Source organism: Desmodus rotundus, chromosome 7 (genome assembly GCF_022682495.2).
Source record: "Desmodus rotundus isolate HL8 chromosome 7, HLdesRot8A.1, whole genome shotgun sequence".
Taxonomy (NCBI): domain Eukaryota; kingdom Metazoa; phylum Chordata; class Mammalia; order Chiroptera; family Phyllostomidae; genus Desmodus; species Desmodus rotundus.
This window is the reverse complement of record NC_071393.1, coordinates 135,665,778-135,684,407: the sequence shown is the minus strand read 5'-3', so window position 1 is coordinate 135,684,407 and position 18,630 is coordinate 135,665,778. Positions and strand designations below refer to the sequence as shown.

Sequence of the window (18,630 nt, the reverse complement as noted above, 5' to 3'; positions counted from 1 at the left end):
GGAGGAAACGCCAGTAAAAACGAGCACTGCCCGCCTGTGTCAGGGCGAGCCGCTGCCCTCACTGAAGTTCCAGCGAGGGCTTCACCCCTGGGGACCCTGAGGCCCCACTGTGGGGCCCACAGGGTGCTGGGCCTCAGCACATGCCCACCGCGCCACCACTTGGGGAGCTTGCCCATTGCCGAGGTGTGTACACTGCCAAGGCCACACGGAAGTCTGTGACAGACCCGGCTCCAGCACCCAACATTTGCAGATAAGCAGAATGCAAATTTAAATAAAGAAAGGTTAGCAGCCAGACAGAATACTGGCTTTCAAGCACTGACTACAAAGAATCAATCTTACAGTAATTAAATTAACTGCTTTCAAATACCTCAAAGGCGGTTCTGTGGATATTTCTCTAAAGATAACGTTCTGAACAGGATAAACTGCTCTCTAGTCGTCTTTGGGCTACTTAAAAACAGAACTTAGCCCCATAAACCCGTGAGCCCGTGTGTGTAAAGCCACATAACCCGATGACAAGCACAGAGAGGGCAATTTAAAGCCATTTGCGTAACTTTTCAAGCAGGACCTGCACGTTGAAGTAGAGACACAGGCGCTCACGCACTCATTCCCCCGGGAGCAAAAGCACCTTGGTTGTTCACACCCTCACTGAAGAGGCCTCTGAGCAACAAGGCAAGTTCACGGACAGTGAGGACTGAGCCCACGGACACAGCACTGCAGAGATGCTGCGCATCCCACAGCCGCCAAGGGCCCGTGCGCCCTCCCCGGCCCCTGGCAGGGCCGGGGGGCTCCGGTCACACTGGCACCGAAGGGGGGAAGTAGACACCCCTCTGAAAACGTGTTCCAGCCACTCTGGCTGGCACCAAGTCACTAAAAATTTGCGTGATTATACCTTTTTATTCCCCAAAGCCTTTCCTTTCCTGGAGCATGTGGGGAAACTCTCCTTTCTTTGCTGAGACACCACCTGCTCAGAGGTGTCTTGGACAAGCAGAGACGGACGGATTTTAACTGTGGGTTGACTTTTCCAAACCTACCGTCTAGTTTCTTCTCTTAGCATGTCTGCTCAGAATTAAAGGCCATTGTTATCCAGGTCCTCCCGCAGGTGTCCCGGGTCCACTTAACACGTGACAGACTTCTAGACAGCACCTAACACCTAAATGAGCAAGCAGAGCCCGTGCATTCGGGCACAGAGAGCGCGCTCCGCGTTACTCTCTAAGATGTGCAGTCCTTGGTGTTTCCAATGTGCGGGCTGGGGTCCAGCAAAGTCTGCCTCACCAGTCAGGGAACGTGACTACTGTCCACTTAGCCCAACCTCCCCGAGCTCTTTAAGGGGAGGCCCCGCACGCGCCCCGCAGCAGAGCACCCACCTGCCACCAGTGCTCGTCGCCTCCCTGGGGCCTCTTGGACACGATGCCGGTCCGGAACCACAGGTTCCCATGGGTGTCCAGTGCCCACAGAGTCTGCTGGTCCCCGAGGGCTATGCAGACAGGCTCCAAAGCTTGCCTTTCACTGAGAACAGAGGAAGACAGGGAGTCGGCACCTCCGGTCGAGGCCCTACCCACCAGGTCCAAGGAAGAAAGCCTGAGCTTTGAGTTAAATTACTGGGCGACATAAATTGTTCCAATGTGTCCTGGCTTCTGAAAGACATACTGAAGACCCAGAATGATAGGGAATGCTCTTGGGGGGAAATAAAGGAAGAAAAAAGTGAGCAGCCCCCCCACTCCCCGCACCAGTGTGCCAGGCTGTGCCAGGACGCTGCAGCTGCGCACACACTGCTGCCTCTGGGCCATGCCCTCCCCCACCCAGTGCCACCTCACCCGCTTCCAGGCTCGGGTCCCCTCCCAGCCTCTGCAGGTGGAGCCCAGGTGCCCTCAGGGCTGCGGGCTGCAGCCTCTGGGTCGGGAGTGTCTGTGCTCACTGGCAGCAGTCAGTTCACTAGACTCCCTCGGCCCAGCAGCTCCGTGAGGCCAGGGCTGGGGCCGTCAGGTTCATACACACAGCCCAGCCTTTAGGCTCCCAACTGGCACCTGCTCGAGTTTCCTGGGTCGCTAAGTGTAAACCAATATCCTAACCATATTTTTGTAAGGACTTTTAAGAATTTCACATTAGCAAAATGATTTGATGTTAATTGTGTAATTAAAGTTTTGAGTGATATAATATAACCAAATTACAATTCAGAGATCGATTTCAATTCACACGGATGATGATTAAGAAACCGATCTGGCTCTAAACCACCTGGGATTCTAAAGTGAAACTATGCGACACAGGGCAGGTCTGAACAGACAGTCGGAAGGGACTTGTAACCCAGCGATGCTCAAGGTGACACCGAGGGCAGCAGCGCTTCACAGGCCCAACGCCCAGCCTGCGGGTCAGAGGGAGACAGCAGGTGCGCCCAAGGCCGGGCCGCTCACACGGGCTCAGACCCCTGCAGGGGATACCTCACCAAGGCCTCCATCAGGGAGCCACTTCTGCCCAGGAGGGGCTCCCCTGGGTGCCCCGAGGGGAGACCCGCTGACAAAAAACAGGGTGGGGCAAACAAGACGCTGAAGGCATGCCCGCCCCTCCCTGATGGTACCTGACAATGTCACACTTCCACTGCTCCCCTTCAGGACAGAAGCTGCTCACGCCCTCGCGGTACAGCAGGGCTCTCTGCTCGGTCAGCGCCCACACCACGCCGTCGCGGGCCGCCACCTGGGACAGTGGGTACGGACAGTCGACCTTCATGGCTCTGGCACAGGGGCGATCCACGCTGAGACCTGCCGGCAGACGGACAGAAGTCCCCAAAGACACACGATCGGGATTTCATACCTCATTTTCATTGTGTACTTACTTCTCTTCTCTGGCATTTGGCTGTATCCTTTCGTAATAACGTACTTTTTAAAACTGTTTGGTCAATTACCAGAGGGGAGGGGTCGGGGAGGCAGATGAGGGTATGGGGGGATGAAAGGGGATGGAAGGAGACTTCACTCGGGGATGGTGAACACACAGCACCACATACAGATGACGTATTGCAGAACTGTAGGCCTGAAACCTATATAATTTTATTAACCTACGTCACCCCAATAAATTCAATACAAAAGAAAAAAAAAGGTGTAGACAACATACAATGGTTAAACTAGGCTTAAAGATAACATTCAGCTGAAACATTTTTAGATGCCCTTTGAAAAACCCGAAGGAGTAACAATTCAGAGTTGGGTCCCTTAAGACGTCCTGAGGGGCCCCGAGAGGCCTCGCACCAGAGGGAAGGCGCGGCCTCTGCTCCAGCTTGTGCAGGCTGCTCCGCGCCTTCAGGCCAACAGCTTCTTGCCCAGAGACGTGCCAATCACTACGGGAACCTGCTTGCCTTGAGTTTTACAGACACAGCCCCTCACCCGAAAAGGAGATAAGAAAAGCGAGCAAAAATAATGATTGGTTATCGAAGATGTGCGGGAGCCTCCTGACCAGACTCACGTTGACCAGGGTCCACATGCCAGGCTCCACCTTCCCTGACCCCTACTGGTGCCCACATATCTTGGGCCATCCACCACCTCTTGCCCCCCGCCCCTTCCCCCTTCCCTGACACAGAAGCACCTGGACTCTCCTTGGTTAGGATGGGTCTGAGGTGCCACCAAGGCCCCACCTTCTAGGCCTTCTTGAGCAGGAAGCTGTCCCCCACTCCAAACCCGCAAGTTCTGGCATTTCAAAGTGTCGATCAAGCGTACAGACTTCGGACGTAACTCCCAGAGCAGGGGAACAGCCAGACCCCAAACAAGAGGGCACAGGCGGACAGCAGCCACACTCAGGGACACCCCTCTCTGTGTGCCCCTTGAAGCCTCAGTGCCAGCAGAGGGGCCCAGCTGCTGCTGGGTTGGCAGGAGCCCAAGGCCTCCAGCCATCTCTCGGAGCAGCTCCAACAAAGCGTCCCCCACCCTGCTTTCCCCTAGGGTATGTGTTTGTGGGGGGGTCCCACTGCTGAAGTGAAAACCCTGAATACCCCTGACTCCCCATGCAGGTCTCCTTCCCTGCCTCCTGGCAGCCTCTGTCCGATGACCTGAAAGGCCACTCCTGGGGGACTGGCAAACCCCACACACCATGGCCTCAGGTGGGCGTCTGACTGATCGCACGCACGCACCCTGCTGAGTCGCAGGCCGTGGGGCACACTTCCTCGCACCAACCAGGCGGGGCTCACGTGCAGGACTTCCTACCCTGCAAACCCTCGGGCCAGCCCCAAGACACTCACCCAGTGGGTCTGCGTGGAGCAGGGCTCATCCGACACGCCTGCCCCGGTGACTCCTCGGGCATTGCTCTTAGGCACCCACTCCTCACCTGGGGCCAGAAGCCCCGTTTTCCCACCAGGAACAAACTTAAACACCCCAGAGCTGTTTTCACTTGGAGGGAGATGCAGGAATTAGGCTGGAGAGACCAGGGCCGCCCACTGCCCAGGACCTGGCGAGGCTGCCCAATGGGGCTCAGGCAGGAGTTTCTGAGTTGGGCTAGCCCTCCCACTGCTGGGGGCCAGGCCAGTGGCCAGGTTCGGACCCTCAGGAGTCAGCCCTGACAGTTCATGACAGATATGAAAACCCTCGGCATCAGCAGCATGGACTGTGGGGAGTGACCTTCATGCCGACCCCAGACAGTCTCTGGACAGCCAACAGAGAGCTCCAGCCCCACGGCCCCAGACCCTCATGCCCCACAGTGCCGAGGGCACACAGGCACGGCCTGGCACAGTCTATTTTTAATAAACCACTCCTACTGGTCTCCTCCAGCCGCTAAGGCTTCCCCTCAGGGCCGTTTCCCAGGACAAACTGAACTGCTATTTAGAGCAAATTACTTCTCACTGTTTTTCCTGACCCACATGTAAACAAGTGTAGAGAAGCAAGTCCCAGCCAGGCCACGGGGAAACAGTGCTGGCATCACCTCTGTCACTCCTTCCTCCTGAGGCCAGACCCTGCAGGACACGTGCCCCACGGTGGCTCCTGTGAGACCAAGGTTGTGTCTGTACCTCACTAAGTCACCCTGCTCACTCCTGCCCTAAATTTGTCCTGGGTTGGATGTGAAGGAGAAGTAGGAAACTGCTAATATATTCCAATGACAAGTCCTCTCTTTCTAGATTGTGCTAATTTAAGTAGATCTGAGCTTCTAACAGAGCAAAGTGCAGGAAGACGCGGTCACCCCAGCTCCGCCACCACCTGAGCGTGCAGCCTCATTACCTGTCTGCAGGTACAGGTCTCCGTTTGTCCTGATGACCCAGGCGGTGTCGTCACTTAGCGCCACAAACACAGCCTGGGGCAGCGCCTCGTACCAGTGCCGCTTGCCCTTGATGGTCACTTTGCCACAAGCAAAAGCTCGGTTAGACTTCTGCTCAATCTTCCAGAGGAGAGCCCCTGCGTAGAGGGAAACTGAGTCAGTGATGGAGACGCACACTCCATTCTGGGAGCTGCGGGGGGAGGGGCCACGAAACACGGCCCTCACTGGGGGAAGAGCCCTGCAGCGCCCCGGTCTGAACCTTTGGCCACCACCTGTCAGCTGTGTGGCTTCCGGCATCATGTCACTTAACATCTCCAAGCCTCAGGTCCTCATCTGTGAAATGCAGGTGACAGCGTAGCAATGGCACAGCCTGGAGCTGGGCACCTCACAGGTGTGGGTGACACGGAACAGGAGCAGGGCCGGCACCCTTAGGTTTGCCGAGATGAGTCCCAAGTTAACACCGTGAGGCACAATTAGTGTCCTGGGACAGCTGAGGGTCCTACAGGGACTTGAAGGGAGGGGGCGCTTCTGGGCCAGCTAAATGGACAAGATGCATGAGGAGGAAGCATTTGAGCTGGGCTGGGGTTTTTCCACTCAGAAAGAGATTCTGATAAATAGCAAAAGAAGAGGGGAGAGGCGGAGGAAGGGAAGACAGGAAGACGCTCTGTAGGTGGAGGGTGCAGCGCAGGCCAGGCACCGAGGGCAATCACCGCGAGCACTAGCGGGTCAGAGCGAGGAGAGGAAGCCTGAGAGACAGCCACGCCTGCACGTCACCCTGAGTGACTCTGGTCACCCTGGGCTCTGGTGCTCACCGAAGACATGGCCTCAAGGCATCTCGGCCTAGAACACTGACCTGCTGGAGACAGAGCTCTCACTCGAGCAAGACAGACTGAACTGTTTTCGAAACACAAGGTAAGTAACGTAATCAGGAAGAACCAAAGTTTCTAAACAGATGGGGACATGGACCCAAGGTAAATGGACAAAAAGGGTTACAACTCACAATTATACAACACCAACTAATGGAGGAGATTATTATTATCTATCAGTCCCCTAAGGAAAAATATTTTTCAAGCCAGCAAAGAATAAAATTAAGCCACCTGCCAAACTCCTACTTTAAACAGTGACGAAGACCAGGGAGAGTGAGGGGACCCAGGATGAAATCACAGGGCACCAGCCCGGGTCAGGCATGGTTCTGACCGACTTCCCTTCCACCGTGCCAACGATGCACCAGGTACTGCGAGGGGGAGACGCAGAGAAGCACCTGTTCCACCTGCCCACCGCCCAGCCAGGGGGAGGGGCCAACAGGGGAAGACGGTCGAGCAGGCGCTTCAGCCAGGCAGCGCGGCACTCAGGAAATGCCGGCTCTAGACCAGTGACAACGGCCTAATCGCGGCGTCGGAGAACGAACGCTTCTCTTTGCAGTCAGGGAGGATGCTAATCACGCAGAGCGTACGTACACAGCTCGCTCACAATCAATTTCTAAAAAGGAAACCAAACAGCCTGAACGTATCCAACACAGGCACAGCCGACTCCCTCAGTTTAGCTGCTTTAAAGCAGCACTAAGAAACAGAAATGCATTTCATTTTTATAAGGAGTATGTTAACAGCTGCAATTAGCAAAGAATCAAAAACTCAAACTGAACATTCATTTACACTATTTAGTTGATACCAAATGAAGCAATTCCTGTTTGGAGAAAACCCCTCACACCTGTGGGAAAAGGCAAGTCTGTTGAATGGGCAGAGGCCCCTGGGCCCGGGGGACAGGTGAGGGCGAACCTGAGGGCGAGACTGCCACCTGCTGGACGGCATCTTCAAACTTCTGCCAGCGCAGCCCGGCGCCTGGCAAGGCGCTGCAGAAGAGGCCGCCCTTGTAGTCCAGGCACCAAATGTACTTCTCGGAGACCGCCAGGCTGAGGATGCCGTAGCCGGGGCCAGAGTAGCCCATCCAGCTCTCTGCAAACTAAGGACAGCGCCCCGTGAGCTCTGTGGCAGACAGCATGGCTGCATGTGCTGCGCTGCTGTCAACAAGAGAAGCCCACAGGATGTTGCTAAAATCGGAGCTGCGAGGGTCTTTCGGAAGCCCACAGAGACCGCCCGCTCTGAAGGCCCCAGAGCACGTGTGACGTCCTCCCTAAAGTCACGCTGACGCTCACAGGCGGGACGCTCACAGGCGGGGCTCTGCTCCACAGGCACAGCTCGCCTCGAGAGGCGTGTTCTGTACGCCAGAGCCCTGCCCCCAGGTCAGGCGAAGCTGCTCTGCCACTCCCTGTGTGCAAGCGTGTGTGTGTTAACCACACTTGCAAACACTTCCAATCGTCGTCCTCCAGGCCCAGCCTTGTGACACCCGGCCAGGATGCACCGCTGGGCTGGATTTTGTGAACCAGGGTTTACTTGCTAGGATTCTTTTAAAAACCAAGCTAAATAAAGCCTCGGCTCTTCTACAAAAGAAATCAACATATTTGCACAACTGTCCTCATGTGGAAGTTAACTGCTTCAAAGAGGACCCTGCTCACCATAATGAGCCATATCTGCCACCCACAACCCCCCCCACACTTGTTGGGCTTTCCAGCTACCCAGAGGGGCACGGGGGAGGCAGGGCAGGAAGGCAGCAGAGAGGTACTCAAAGCACCAGGGCCCCTCTCTCCTGGGGGGATGCTGTTCTCAAGTTCTGGCCTAGAGTCCCCCTAGTCTCCACCCGGGACCTCGAGTGTCTGACAATGCCGACTCTGGCTGGGCGTCTCTGTTGTGGCTTCCCACCCCCGTCCTGCACTTTGCTCCCCGCTGTCGCCCCAGTCCCACTCAGCCGAATGACCCGACACTGACGTCCACGACCGGTTGTCCCGTGCATGGTGGCGTCCCCGCAGCCAAGGCCTCAAGAAAGGGTGAACGCACACAGACTGGCGAGGTCAGGCCTTTTGCCATTCTGGGCAAAGCAAGTGCGCCGCACGGCTCGCTTCTGAGGCAGGACAGCACGGAGGCTGAGGGGGGTCCTGGGGCTGGCCTCGCCCTGTACTTGCCACATGCAGGCCATCCACCCGTCGAGTCTCGGTCCCCTTCTCTGGAGAGTGGGGTGACAACAGCACGCCCTTCCTGGCTTGCTCTGTTTCAGAGAAGTGAACGGGCTAAACTTGGAAGTGCTGGGCATGGTGGCCCACAGCCAAAGCTGCCCACGTCACCCACTGGCGGCACTGAGAGGCCAGCGGATGCGCAGGGAAAGCACAGGTGGCTGGCTGTAAGTTGGACTCGTACTCCGCACCTCACACCTATTGGCAGGGAGAGTTACCACGCACAGTTCGTTTTCAACCCAAGTCCCTCCAATAGCGATCGCCTGCTAAGGAAAGTAGGCGCTAATTAAAAAGCACTTTTTCATCGGAAACGGCCCAGGACAGTCAACAACCCTCTTCTAGTGGTGTGGGCTGGGAGGCCCTCGGGCTGCAGGCCCCGTTTCCGCACGGCCCCCAAGGGCCTGCGTCCACGCCACCGGTGGAGGAGACAGCCACGGGGACAGGGCTGCTTCCCGTGGCCGGTTCGGTGCCCACACCCATCTGAAGGGGCGGTGAGGACAGTCGCTGCCTCCCACCTGCTCAGAGCCTCCCCCCCGACCAGGTCCTCTGCCCACTGGCATTGGAATGGCCCCCAGGTGGCCCAGCCCCTCTGGGAGGCGACCAACACTCAGCGCCATGCTGGGCAGGCCGCTGAAGAAGTGGTTACAGAGCAGAGGCGATAGGTCAGCATGATGCAGGCCATTTACGGAAATGCTCCCACCCAGACCTCAGAACATTCAGCCTGCAGGTTTTGCAGGGGAAATAGAATTTCTTTCCATAAGAAGGAAAATAACCAGCCTGCCAGTGATTTTCCTCAAGAAAGAAGCCAACGCACCTGATCTGCCTTCAGCAGCCCAGCGTCCTCTGGGGCCAGCTGGCTCAGGTCCTGCAGGGAGCGGCCGCCTCCAAGCTCCGCCATGCTAGCCTCTGAGGATGAAGAGGGCAGCCCACGGCCGTAGATGTCCTCCTCGTCACTGGATGTCAGCACCTGATCTCGTGAAGGGTGCTCGAGGCGAGGCTCATGGGTGCTGGTCACCAAGGTAGAGACTGGGGGCGTTCCTCCCCTGCCCCCACGCCCCAAGTCACATTCGGAGGTAGGCCCTGCTCTCTGGCCTGTGTCATTGCCAATGACTGTGTGCCCGGGCTTTGAGCCGAGGTGGCCAGGAACCTCTATGTGCATCAGGAGGCCCTGCTCTTGGCTGGTCCCCTCGGTGCCGTATTGGTCAGCTCTGGTCTCCAGCAGCCACCCCTCAGCACTGGGAGCCCAGCTGAGGCTGGAAGGCACTGGGGGCAAGTCCAGGAGGGGGGCCTCACACAAAGTGCTTTGGGGGGCCTCAGGTTCCAGGCCCCCCAGCCCCAGGGCCTCAGCAGAGCCATCCTGTTCTTGGCAAGGTGACTGCCTGCTATTGGGTCCATCGTCTGCAGGACAAGGCTCCTCCTTGGGTTCTGTGATGTCACCACCTTCCACATCTTCCCTCGGCTGCAACGGTAAACTCAGCGCTCCACTGTGCGGTTCCATCTCGCCTGCCTGGTTCCACTGTGGGGTTCCCATTCTGTTGTCATCCTCACTGAGTAAGTCAGGGGTGGGCTCAGGCACCTCCAGGACGCTAAATGCTTCCAGGTCACTATTGTCCTGCAGGACGCCGTTCACTTCCGCACTGAGGTTGCTCTCCGGGTCGGGAGACTCTGTGCTCAGCTGACCCAGACTCGAGGTCGCAGATAGCAGGTCTGTGTTCAAGGACTGGGGACTGTCACCAGGAAACTCACAGCAGGGAGTCGACTCCAGGGAACTGTGCCAGGCATCACTGCTTCCGCCTTCTATTTTAAAATAAGAGTGTTTAAAATGAGTCGTGGCTCTACACAGAGATACGAATTAAAAACCAAAATTTTGGCTTAAGAAAAAATACAATTTCAATAAATGAAAAATATGTTTTAAACTGGCGAGGAATACGTAAGCACAAATTATGCCAACACAGGGATATTTTAAATGGATGCAAATATCCTACACACAATGGGTTCTGAGGCCTCACTCATGAAATGTTAACTAAGAAAATAAAGAACACGCCCTGGCTGGTGTGGCTCAGTGGATTCAGCGCCAGCCTGTGAACCAAAGGGTCGCCAGTTCGATTCCCAGTCAGGGCACATGCCTGGCTTGCAGGCCTGGTCCCCAGTGGGGAGCGTGTGAGAGGCAACCACACACTGATGTTTCTCTCCCTTTCCCTCAGTCTAAAAATAAATAAATAAATAAAAGTAAATAAATAAAATCTTTAATCAAAAGGACAAACTATAGACAAACTTTTTAAAATTATCAAAACGCTCAAGAATATGATAAAAATGTCCTCCAATACTGCAGTGATCTTTAGCTAAGAGCTCGATGGGCCCCGTGGAGTAAAAAGTTGAAGGGTTCAATGTCATATCCCAATCTGGTAACAAACACGTCCAGCAGTCAGGACAAAGTGACCCATCCTGACACGGGCATCAGTCTTGTCTCCGTGGCCTTCCGCATAGGGTCGCAACATCTCTGGCCTAATAAGTGGTGTGCACGGGAGAGACCACCACTTTAAGGGCTGAAAAGTGTCCAGCCCAGGCCCCTTAGGCAGGCTGGTAAGCAACAGGTGCGTATCACTATATAAGCCCCACATGTGTGCATCGCGTAGAGCCTGCGAGAGGAAGGAAGCCAGTGCTTTCTGAAGACCCTCTCTGCTGCCCCGAGGGCGGCGCCCACGGAGCAGGACACGGTGCTCCCTGGGCTGCCAGGAGTGGAAGGCACCAGCGTGTGCCCTGCTGCTGACCGGACGTACCTGCCCTCTTCTTCCTCTTCTTCTTTCTCACTTTGAGAGGCTTCACCACGAGCTCCTGATCAAAGTCTTCCGAGCTAATGACACTGAACCTCTGAGAGGTGGGCGGGCTGCCCCTGCCAAGCTCCAGGGCTGCCTGGGGCCCAGAGCCGCTGTCAGTAGAATTGAGCGAGCTGCTTCTGCTCCTGGGCTCGCTGGCCAAGGAGCTGGCCACAGAGCTGGCCACGGGAGCACCCCTGAGCCTCGCCTCGCCACAGGCCATGGCCCCTGGCGGCCTCTCTGCACGCTGTGTGGGGACTTGCTCTGCGCATCCTGGCATCTCCAGACCGTTTCGCACTAAAAAAGAAGAGTCAGCTTTACTACTGTTTGTCTGAGAGAAAGTCGACATGCTCTGACGTCAACCTGCCCTACACACCAACCCGCTGAATTCAGAAAAATGAGCAAAATTCAAAGGCTCACCTGGAAGATTCCAACCAACAGTTTTTGTTCTCCGGAAGTTCATACATCAGTATCAGCACGCTAAGTCCCCACAGCTATCTTGTAAGTAACTGAACAGGAAGGGAACACCACTACATACGGAGCACCTCTCATTCTGATTCTCAAATGACTTACAAGGTAGAGAGGCTCATCTAAAACAGGCCTTCATGCTGTCTCACACACACCCAAGGCCTTGAATGCACTTTAATACAGTATTACTCAATGGGCATTTGAAAAGTATTTCGCGCTGGCTGGTGTGGCTCAGTGGATTGAGTGCTGGCCTGTGAAGCAAAGGGTAACTGGTTCGATTCCCAGTCAGGGCACATGCCTGGGTTGTGGGCCAGGTCTCCAGTAAGGGGTGAGAGGCAACCACACATTGTTATTTCTCCCCTTCTTTCTCTCTCCCTTCCCCTCTCTCTAAAAATAAATAAAATCTTTAAAAAATATATATATGAATACGAGGTCTGTCCAGAAAGTATCCAGCCATGTGATATGAAAAATAGAGGCATTTATTGAAGACACAAGATACTAGAAACATTGTACAAAAGACAATGATGCCTCAGTCCCCTTCAAAGTAGGCTCCTTGGGACCTCACACAGTTCTCCCAGTCGCCGTCAGCTGCCCTGTCGTATTTTCCTGAATCTCATCAATGGTCTGAAATCTCTTCCCTTCAAAGGTGATTTCTCTTTTGGGAAAAGCCAGAAGTGGCAAGGCACCGAATCTGAGCTGCAGGGGGGCCAGGTCACCTGGGTGACTTGATGTTTCACCAAAAAACTCTGCACGAGACGTGATGCATGAATGAGTGTGTCATGTGGTGGAGCTGCCAGTCACCAGTTGCCCACAGCTGCGGCCATTTTCATCATATTGCATCTCTCCACTGACGAAGAACACTGAGGCAGTGCTCCTTACTAATTGTTTGGCCCAGACGGGCGAGCGGACTCATGATGGACAGCACCTTCCCAACCAAAAAACACAGTTAACATGGTCTTGCCCTTGCTGCGACCTTGCCGCACCTTCTTCGGGCCTGGAGAACCAGGCGACTTCCACTGGGACCACGGGGCCTTCCTGCCCGGGTCACACAGGCCGCAGACCCACGGTTCATCTCCAGCCATGACCTTCCTGAGGAAATCCAGTTCATTGCTAGTCATTTGAATCAAGTCGTTAGCAACTGCAGCACGACGTTCCTTCGGCTCTGGTAGCAGAAGCCACGGAATGAATTTTGCCACGACGGGTTTCGTGCCAGGATCCTGCGACAAAATCTCGGACACAGTAGTTTCTGGAGCCCCCAGCTCTGCTTCCAGTCCTCACACTGTCAGTCGCCGATCTTTGCTGACTGCAGCCCATACCCGTTCAACAGTCTCAGGTGTTCTGCTTGGTGCAGGCCTTCCGGAGCGTGGATCACTTTCTACAGATTCTCGACCATCTTTGAAGCGTTTGTGCCACGCTTGTATTTGCGCTGCACTCATTGCATCGTCCCTGGAAGCCTCCTGAGTGATCCGAATAGTTTCTGTGGAGGAATCTTCAAGCTTAACGCAAAATCTGATGCAGATTCGTTGTTCTACTCGCTCACACATTTTGAATGTGACGGCCACACAGTGCACACGCTCACTCAGCAGTCTACTGCCCCCACTAAAGAGTGCAGTGACGCCGTCGTCGTTCACGCATGCGCACTCCAGTCTACTCTCCTTGGCTGCCAGGTTACGTCCATGTCGTGCAGGCTGTTTTCGTTATATTAACAGTGGCTGGACTTTTTCTGAACAGACCTTGTACACCTGTAATTAAATTTCTCAGAATCCAAGGAGGAAAGGTAGTTTTCCACTGGGACAAACTCAAGACAGATGTTCACTAAAGCAGCCAGTGCCCAATTCAGGCAGGGGCAGAGACAGGAGCGGGCACGGAAGACCACATCCCGAGCTCTGGCTGAGACGGAGGACAGCCAGCAAGTGTCCCGCCTCCACAGACTCGTCCTTCTCTCACCACGGCACCAGAAGGTGACCAGGGCCAGAACGGCTCCAGCCACAGTGCCCTTCGATCTACTGAGCGCCAGACACCATCCAGGTGCTGAGACATGGCCATCAGCCAGGCAGACAGAGTTCCTGCTCTCCTGGGGCCATCAGGGGCAGGCTGTGGGCTCCGCGCACGTACCGGGGACCAGAGGGCAGGACGCCGCTGAGTGAAGTCCTGGGCAGGGAAGTGACCGTGGAAGGCCACACAGCTAATGGCAGATCTCACCTAGAGCTGCACTGTCCACTACAGAAGCCATCAGTCACGTGGCTGTTTAAATTCAAATTAATTCCAATGAAACAAAACTTAAAATTCAGCTCCTCAGTTGTGCTTGCCACACCTCAGGCACTCAGCAGCCATGTGTGGGCAGTGCAGATACAGAGCGAGGAGGGGACAAGGCTACTCCAAGCCCAGGAGGAAGGATGAGGAAGGGTGCTGGGTGGCAGGGTGACGGGTTTCACATTTCCCACAGGTTTGTTACACGAATCAAACAGAACACCTGTGGACCTGCTCTGTGAACTTCAGAGGTCCCACTAATGTGGGGCTCTGGGGCCAGACAGATGTCCCCGGGGTGCCGCTCACACATCACAGCAGTGGTGTCTTCAGGACCCTCACGGCACCTTGCTGAGCCTCAGCGTCCTCAGCAGGTCACTCAGTGCCTCCCACAGAGGCAGTTCTGAGGATGAGACGGTGAATGCTAAGTGCTTAGCACAGTCTCTGGCGCACAGTGAGCAGGAGTGAGTGAGGGGGCGGGACAAGGGGTGGGGCTTGCACAGCAGCTTTGGTTCCCACCAGGAACAAGGTCACTGAGCAGCCCCAAACCTTAAGTACCGTGGGTGTGTGCAAGAGAAACTCTAGTTTTGCTCATTGGAGTTTGGGCTTACGTGGATTACAAAAAGAAAGTCAAAAGCACGCAGAATAATAACCAATTCTACAGGCAAGAACTGCACTAAGAGTAAAAGATGTCGCAGCTGACAGACTTATATGCTCTAAAACCTTATGCAAATACAGGTCTTCCGGAGTCCTAACCCCACCTGCTGTCCAGAGCATCAGAAGTCAGCCAAGTGGGCGCAGAGTTCTCTCTCCCTCCCCCTCACTCGCCTCGCCCCCTGCCGGGCCCAAGGAAGCAACTCTACCTGGGGGGGCGGGGGGACTGTCTGACGTAGGCCGAGAGGTCACCTTCAAGGGAAGTATGTAGACAGTATTTTAAGAACTGTGAAAAGTCCTCCAGAACCCTCCTTGATTAGATAGGCTACAATCACTTAGCCAGCGAAACGTCAGTCTTATAAACGAAACCCAGCTACACGCCCAGCACCTTTATCGCAAATACAAACCTCCTGACACCAGTCCTTCTGGTCTGCTTGCGATTCTTATGATGTTCCTGTCTCCCTTTAAGAGAAATATTTCATTTTCTGTGCAAGAAACAGACACGATATCACCCGATCCTTCCAAACCAGCGATCGTGGCCTGTTCAAAAATAAAAAAACAGTAAATTCACCAAACCGGCAACAGTAACAGACCTGAGCAAGTGAGCAGGTGCAGGCACCCAGGGAGGGCAGAAGGCCACTGCAGCGGTTATGACAACTTCCTGGGATGCCTCAGGGCGACTCGACCCGCAGAGCGGCGACACTGACAGTTGTGTGACCCGGAGTCACGCTCCTCGCCAGCAACTTCTCATGAATGAGGAGCAGTCTCGCCCCACCTCTCGGCCACTCCTGGGACCACGTCCTCACCTGCGGCCCACGCCCTGTGACAGGGAGCCCCTTCTCCCTGGTGGGACCTGCCTGGCAGCCTCACACAGCTCTACTCTTAAGAAGAAACTAAAATGAAAGTTTTTGTTTAATTTTTTATCATTAGCTGAGAACATCTCTTCACTAATTTTAGAGAGAGGAAAGGAGAGAGAAAAACATCAAGCAAGAGAGAAGCATCAATTGGTTGCCTCTGAACGCGGCCTGACCAGGGATCGAACCCACAACTTTCTGGTTACGGGACAACACTAACTGACTGAGAGGCACACTGGCCAGGGCGAAAGATTTTTTGTTTTGTGTTTTTTAAAGTTCCTGTATCCGACTCTAAAGGGTAATACTCTACTACTACCCTGATTTAAACAGAAATTGTTTCCTACCACAATTTAATGATGCTGAAAGTTGTCCAAAATACATATGGCAAAACACCGTGCCTCCATTTGGGCACAGGGAACAAGCCGAAGAGTTGAGGGTAGAAAGGAAGCTGGAGAGAGACCCCTGTCCTGCTCACGTCACCCTGGGGAGGGCTTTGGAAGTGAGTCCCTGTTAGTGTTTTTGTCAAACTCGTGTCTGCATTTGATAGCTCAGTCATTTGGTAGTCAGGAAAAACACGACCCAAATGGACTATAAAGGACAAGTTTAATTTTGTGCTCAGGGGCAAAACACACACACAAAAACAAACACCCAATTTCTCCGCAGGGTGAGGACTACAAATAGCAAACCAAGTATCTTTTCCAGTCCACTACAACAACCAGGCCTTCCCTCGATGTCCGTGACTGGCCCAGAAGAAGAGCAGCGCCGGCGAGCCTACCCTGCCTGCCCCCCATGGTGAGAGGCAGCCCTTGGGAAGCCCTTGGACCCCAGGATGGCTGCGGTCCTGTCACTCACCTGGTTGACGGTGTCTAGAAGGTAAATACTATATTCATTCCAACTCAGCACCCAGCCTTCTTGGAAGAAACACGAAACAAGCCCCAGGTGTTTCTCAGGCACGCCGCTACCTCCCCCGTCAAAGGGCTCCAGGCGTGGGTACAGTTCGAAGGGTTTGGCTCCCTCGGCGAAGGCGTCCTTTAAGATGAACGTGGCTTGAACTGTCCCGTGGATGTCGGCCTTCCACAGCCGGAGCCCTGGCCGTGACGCGTACAGGGTAAGGTCGCTTTGCTTACAAAGCCCTGGTATAAAACATGCACCAAATTTCCCAGTGCTGAAATTGAGAGGAAGAAGGAATAAGACAGATGCTGACTGATGCAAAGTAACAGGAGTTTTTTGGCTAAGCCCAAACAAGGTCCATTTTTAGAACCCTTTTCTACTGAAGCACTTTGCCACCCCTGTGCCCAGAGGACAAGGCGTCTGTCCTACACCCCTTACAACACCCCAGGTGGGCCCACGGCACACCCCCACAGCCACACACATCAAGTGGTTGGGGGGTCTCCCCGCACTTTGGCGCCTCACTCAGTCCCCTGGTGACTACCCCTGTGCACGGGACCGGGGAGGACGTCGAATACCAAACCCCGTGTGAGACGAAGACTGCCAGGCTAGCCGAGAGCGCACACAGTGGCCCAGCACCGCAAGTTGTCGCCACCCTGGCAGGCTTGCTCGGGGGCTCTCTGACGGAGGCCGCAGGACGCCTCCCCTCTTCCTCCCGCCTCTCCTGTCACACCAACCTCCACCTGGCGACCCGAGTGCCAGTCTGTTTCCTTCCAGGAACAGGGCCCCTGAAAGAACTCGTCACCTCCATCTTACTTGCTCACGGTGGGAAACTAAAGCATTACCTTGAACGGACACTGAGTGAGTCCCTGCATCACGTGGGACACTGTGTGTGGGTGTGAATGGTTATGACAGCATCTGGGAGGGACCGCCCGAGCTCAGGGAGCTGGCCAATGGGGACAGGTTGTGACCACTGCATAAGAAGGCAGGACCTGGACACTGAGTGGACAGTTAATTACCAGGTGGGGAAGAGGGGAACAGGCGTTCTGAGCAGGGACATGCTTGAGCAGGGTGCTGGCAGGTAGCAGGTCAGGAGAAGGCACAGAATTTGGGGGTGACTCGCTAGAGCCAGGCGGGACTTGTCCTGAAGCCTGACTGGGCCACCCTCCATTCACCCGCAGTGCCCCTGCAGCATTGCTGGCGTCGCTGACTGAACGCCACGTCCAAGCACAGCAGGGTTCTAAAAGCATAAATGATTAACCTTGGTCCTTACTTTGGGGGGAGACGACTGCCGAACACCGGCTGACGCAGGCAAACAGTAACTTGACTCCCTTTATGAGCCACCTCAATACGAAAGGGGTGCTTTCTGGTTCATAAATTCTAGTCCCGAAATAGTGTTTTCTAACTTTATACATAATTTACGGTGCCGCAGAGGCCAGCACGGGAGGATGAGAGTCTGCAGTGGGTGCAGGGAGTGAGCCAAAGCCGTGACAACAATCTCCACAGCCAGACACCCAAAGACCACCAACGGGGGCAAGGCGGTGGCACTGTCCCAGAACTTGACACTGGGTCTGCCCGGGGCGTAGGCTCCACACTGCGTACCCAGCACCCACTGCTACAGGCGGTCACTGCCGACACAGGACACCCCCGCTGCGGGGCCTGCAGGAGACACGGCAGTAGGTGTGGAGCAGGCCCTGCCGTAAAGAAGTGCCACAGACACACAACCGAGAGCAAAGACGTGACACGCTCAGGGACGGCTGGGGCCGGGGACTCCTGGGAGTAACGCGAACTGTTCTGTCCAACCCGAAGAGCTTCAGGCTTGATCAGAAGAGGCCACCATGACCATCTGCCACCACTGAGTCCCCTACCAGCTCCGCCGGTCCCCGACCCACGTCTCCACAGCCACTGGCCCCCCTCTGCGTCCGCAAACACTCCAAGCCCTGGTCTGGTCCCAGGCCTTGGCCTCGGAGGTTTACTGAGACCAGAGTGCTCTGCCCACGCTTCAGGTGGACTCCAGTGTCATCCGCCGAGGCCTTCCCGACCCCTCTCAAAGAAGCACCCCCCCGCGCTTCACCCCGCCTGCTTCCCCCACGGCGTTTACCGCAGCCCGAAGAACATGCCTCTTGCCCGAGGCACAGACCTGTCCCCATCCTCAGTGGACATTCATCTGACGGAGTCCAATGAGCCACCACATGTAGGGGTGGTGGCTGACGCCCTCCTAACCATGATCCCAAATAGCACACAATAGGAAGAGACTTAAGGCACGTATTCGGTGTAATCTCCCCTCTCAAAGGCTCAACAAGGGGACGCTCTGATTTGTTTCTGCATCCCGGCGCACGGTACCTGTCATCACCATGCCAGGACCTGACACAAGCGAGCCAGGCGAGGCTCACAGAAAGGTGCTGGGGTTCCGGAA

At 55.2% G+C, this 18,630-nt stretch overlaps 1 protein-coding gene across 4 annotated transcripts in view; it reads right to left on the bottom strand.

Annotated features, from left to right (window-relative positions):
* The window catches only part of TECPR2 (tectonin beta-propeller repeat containing 2), a 73,371-nt gene that overhangs the window by 31,824 nt on the left and 22,917 nt on the right, over nucleotides 1-18,630 (bottom strand). For 3 of the 4 annotated variants that reach the window (XM_024568536.4, XM_024568535.4, XM_024568539.4), the window contains 8 exons: nucleotides 16,179-16,491; nucleotides 14,880-15,012; nucleotides 11,068-11,400; nucleotides 9,102-10,084; nucleotides 6,999-7,182; nucleotides 5,187-5,360; nucleotides 2,573-2,753; nucleotides 1,365-1,506 (listed from right to left, as the gene is read on the bottom strand). In XM_024568536.4, coding sequence (XP_024424304.2) covers nucleotides 1,365-1,506; nucleotides 2,573-2,753; nucleotides 5,187-5,360; nucleotides 6,999-7,182; nucleotides 9,102-10,084; nucleotides 11,068-11,400; nucleotides 14,880-15,012; nucleotides 16,179-16,491 — 2,443 coding nt within the window. Of the gene's footprint in view, nucleotides 1-1,364; nucleotides 1,507-2,572; nucleotides 2,754-5,186; nucleotides 5,361-6,998; nucleotides 7,183-9,101; nucleotides 10,085-11,067; nucleotides 11,401-14,879; nucleotides 15,013-16,178; nucleotides 16,492-16,951; nucleotides 17,694-18,630 lie in introns of those variants that run through there. The other variant, XM_045201482.3, reaches the window with a different exon arrangement.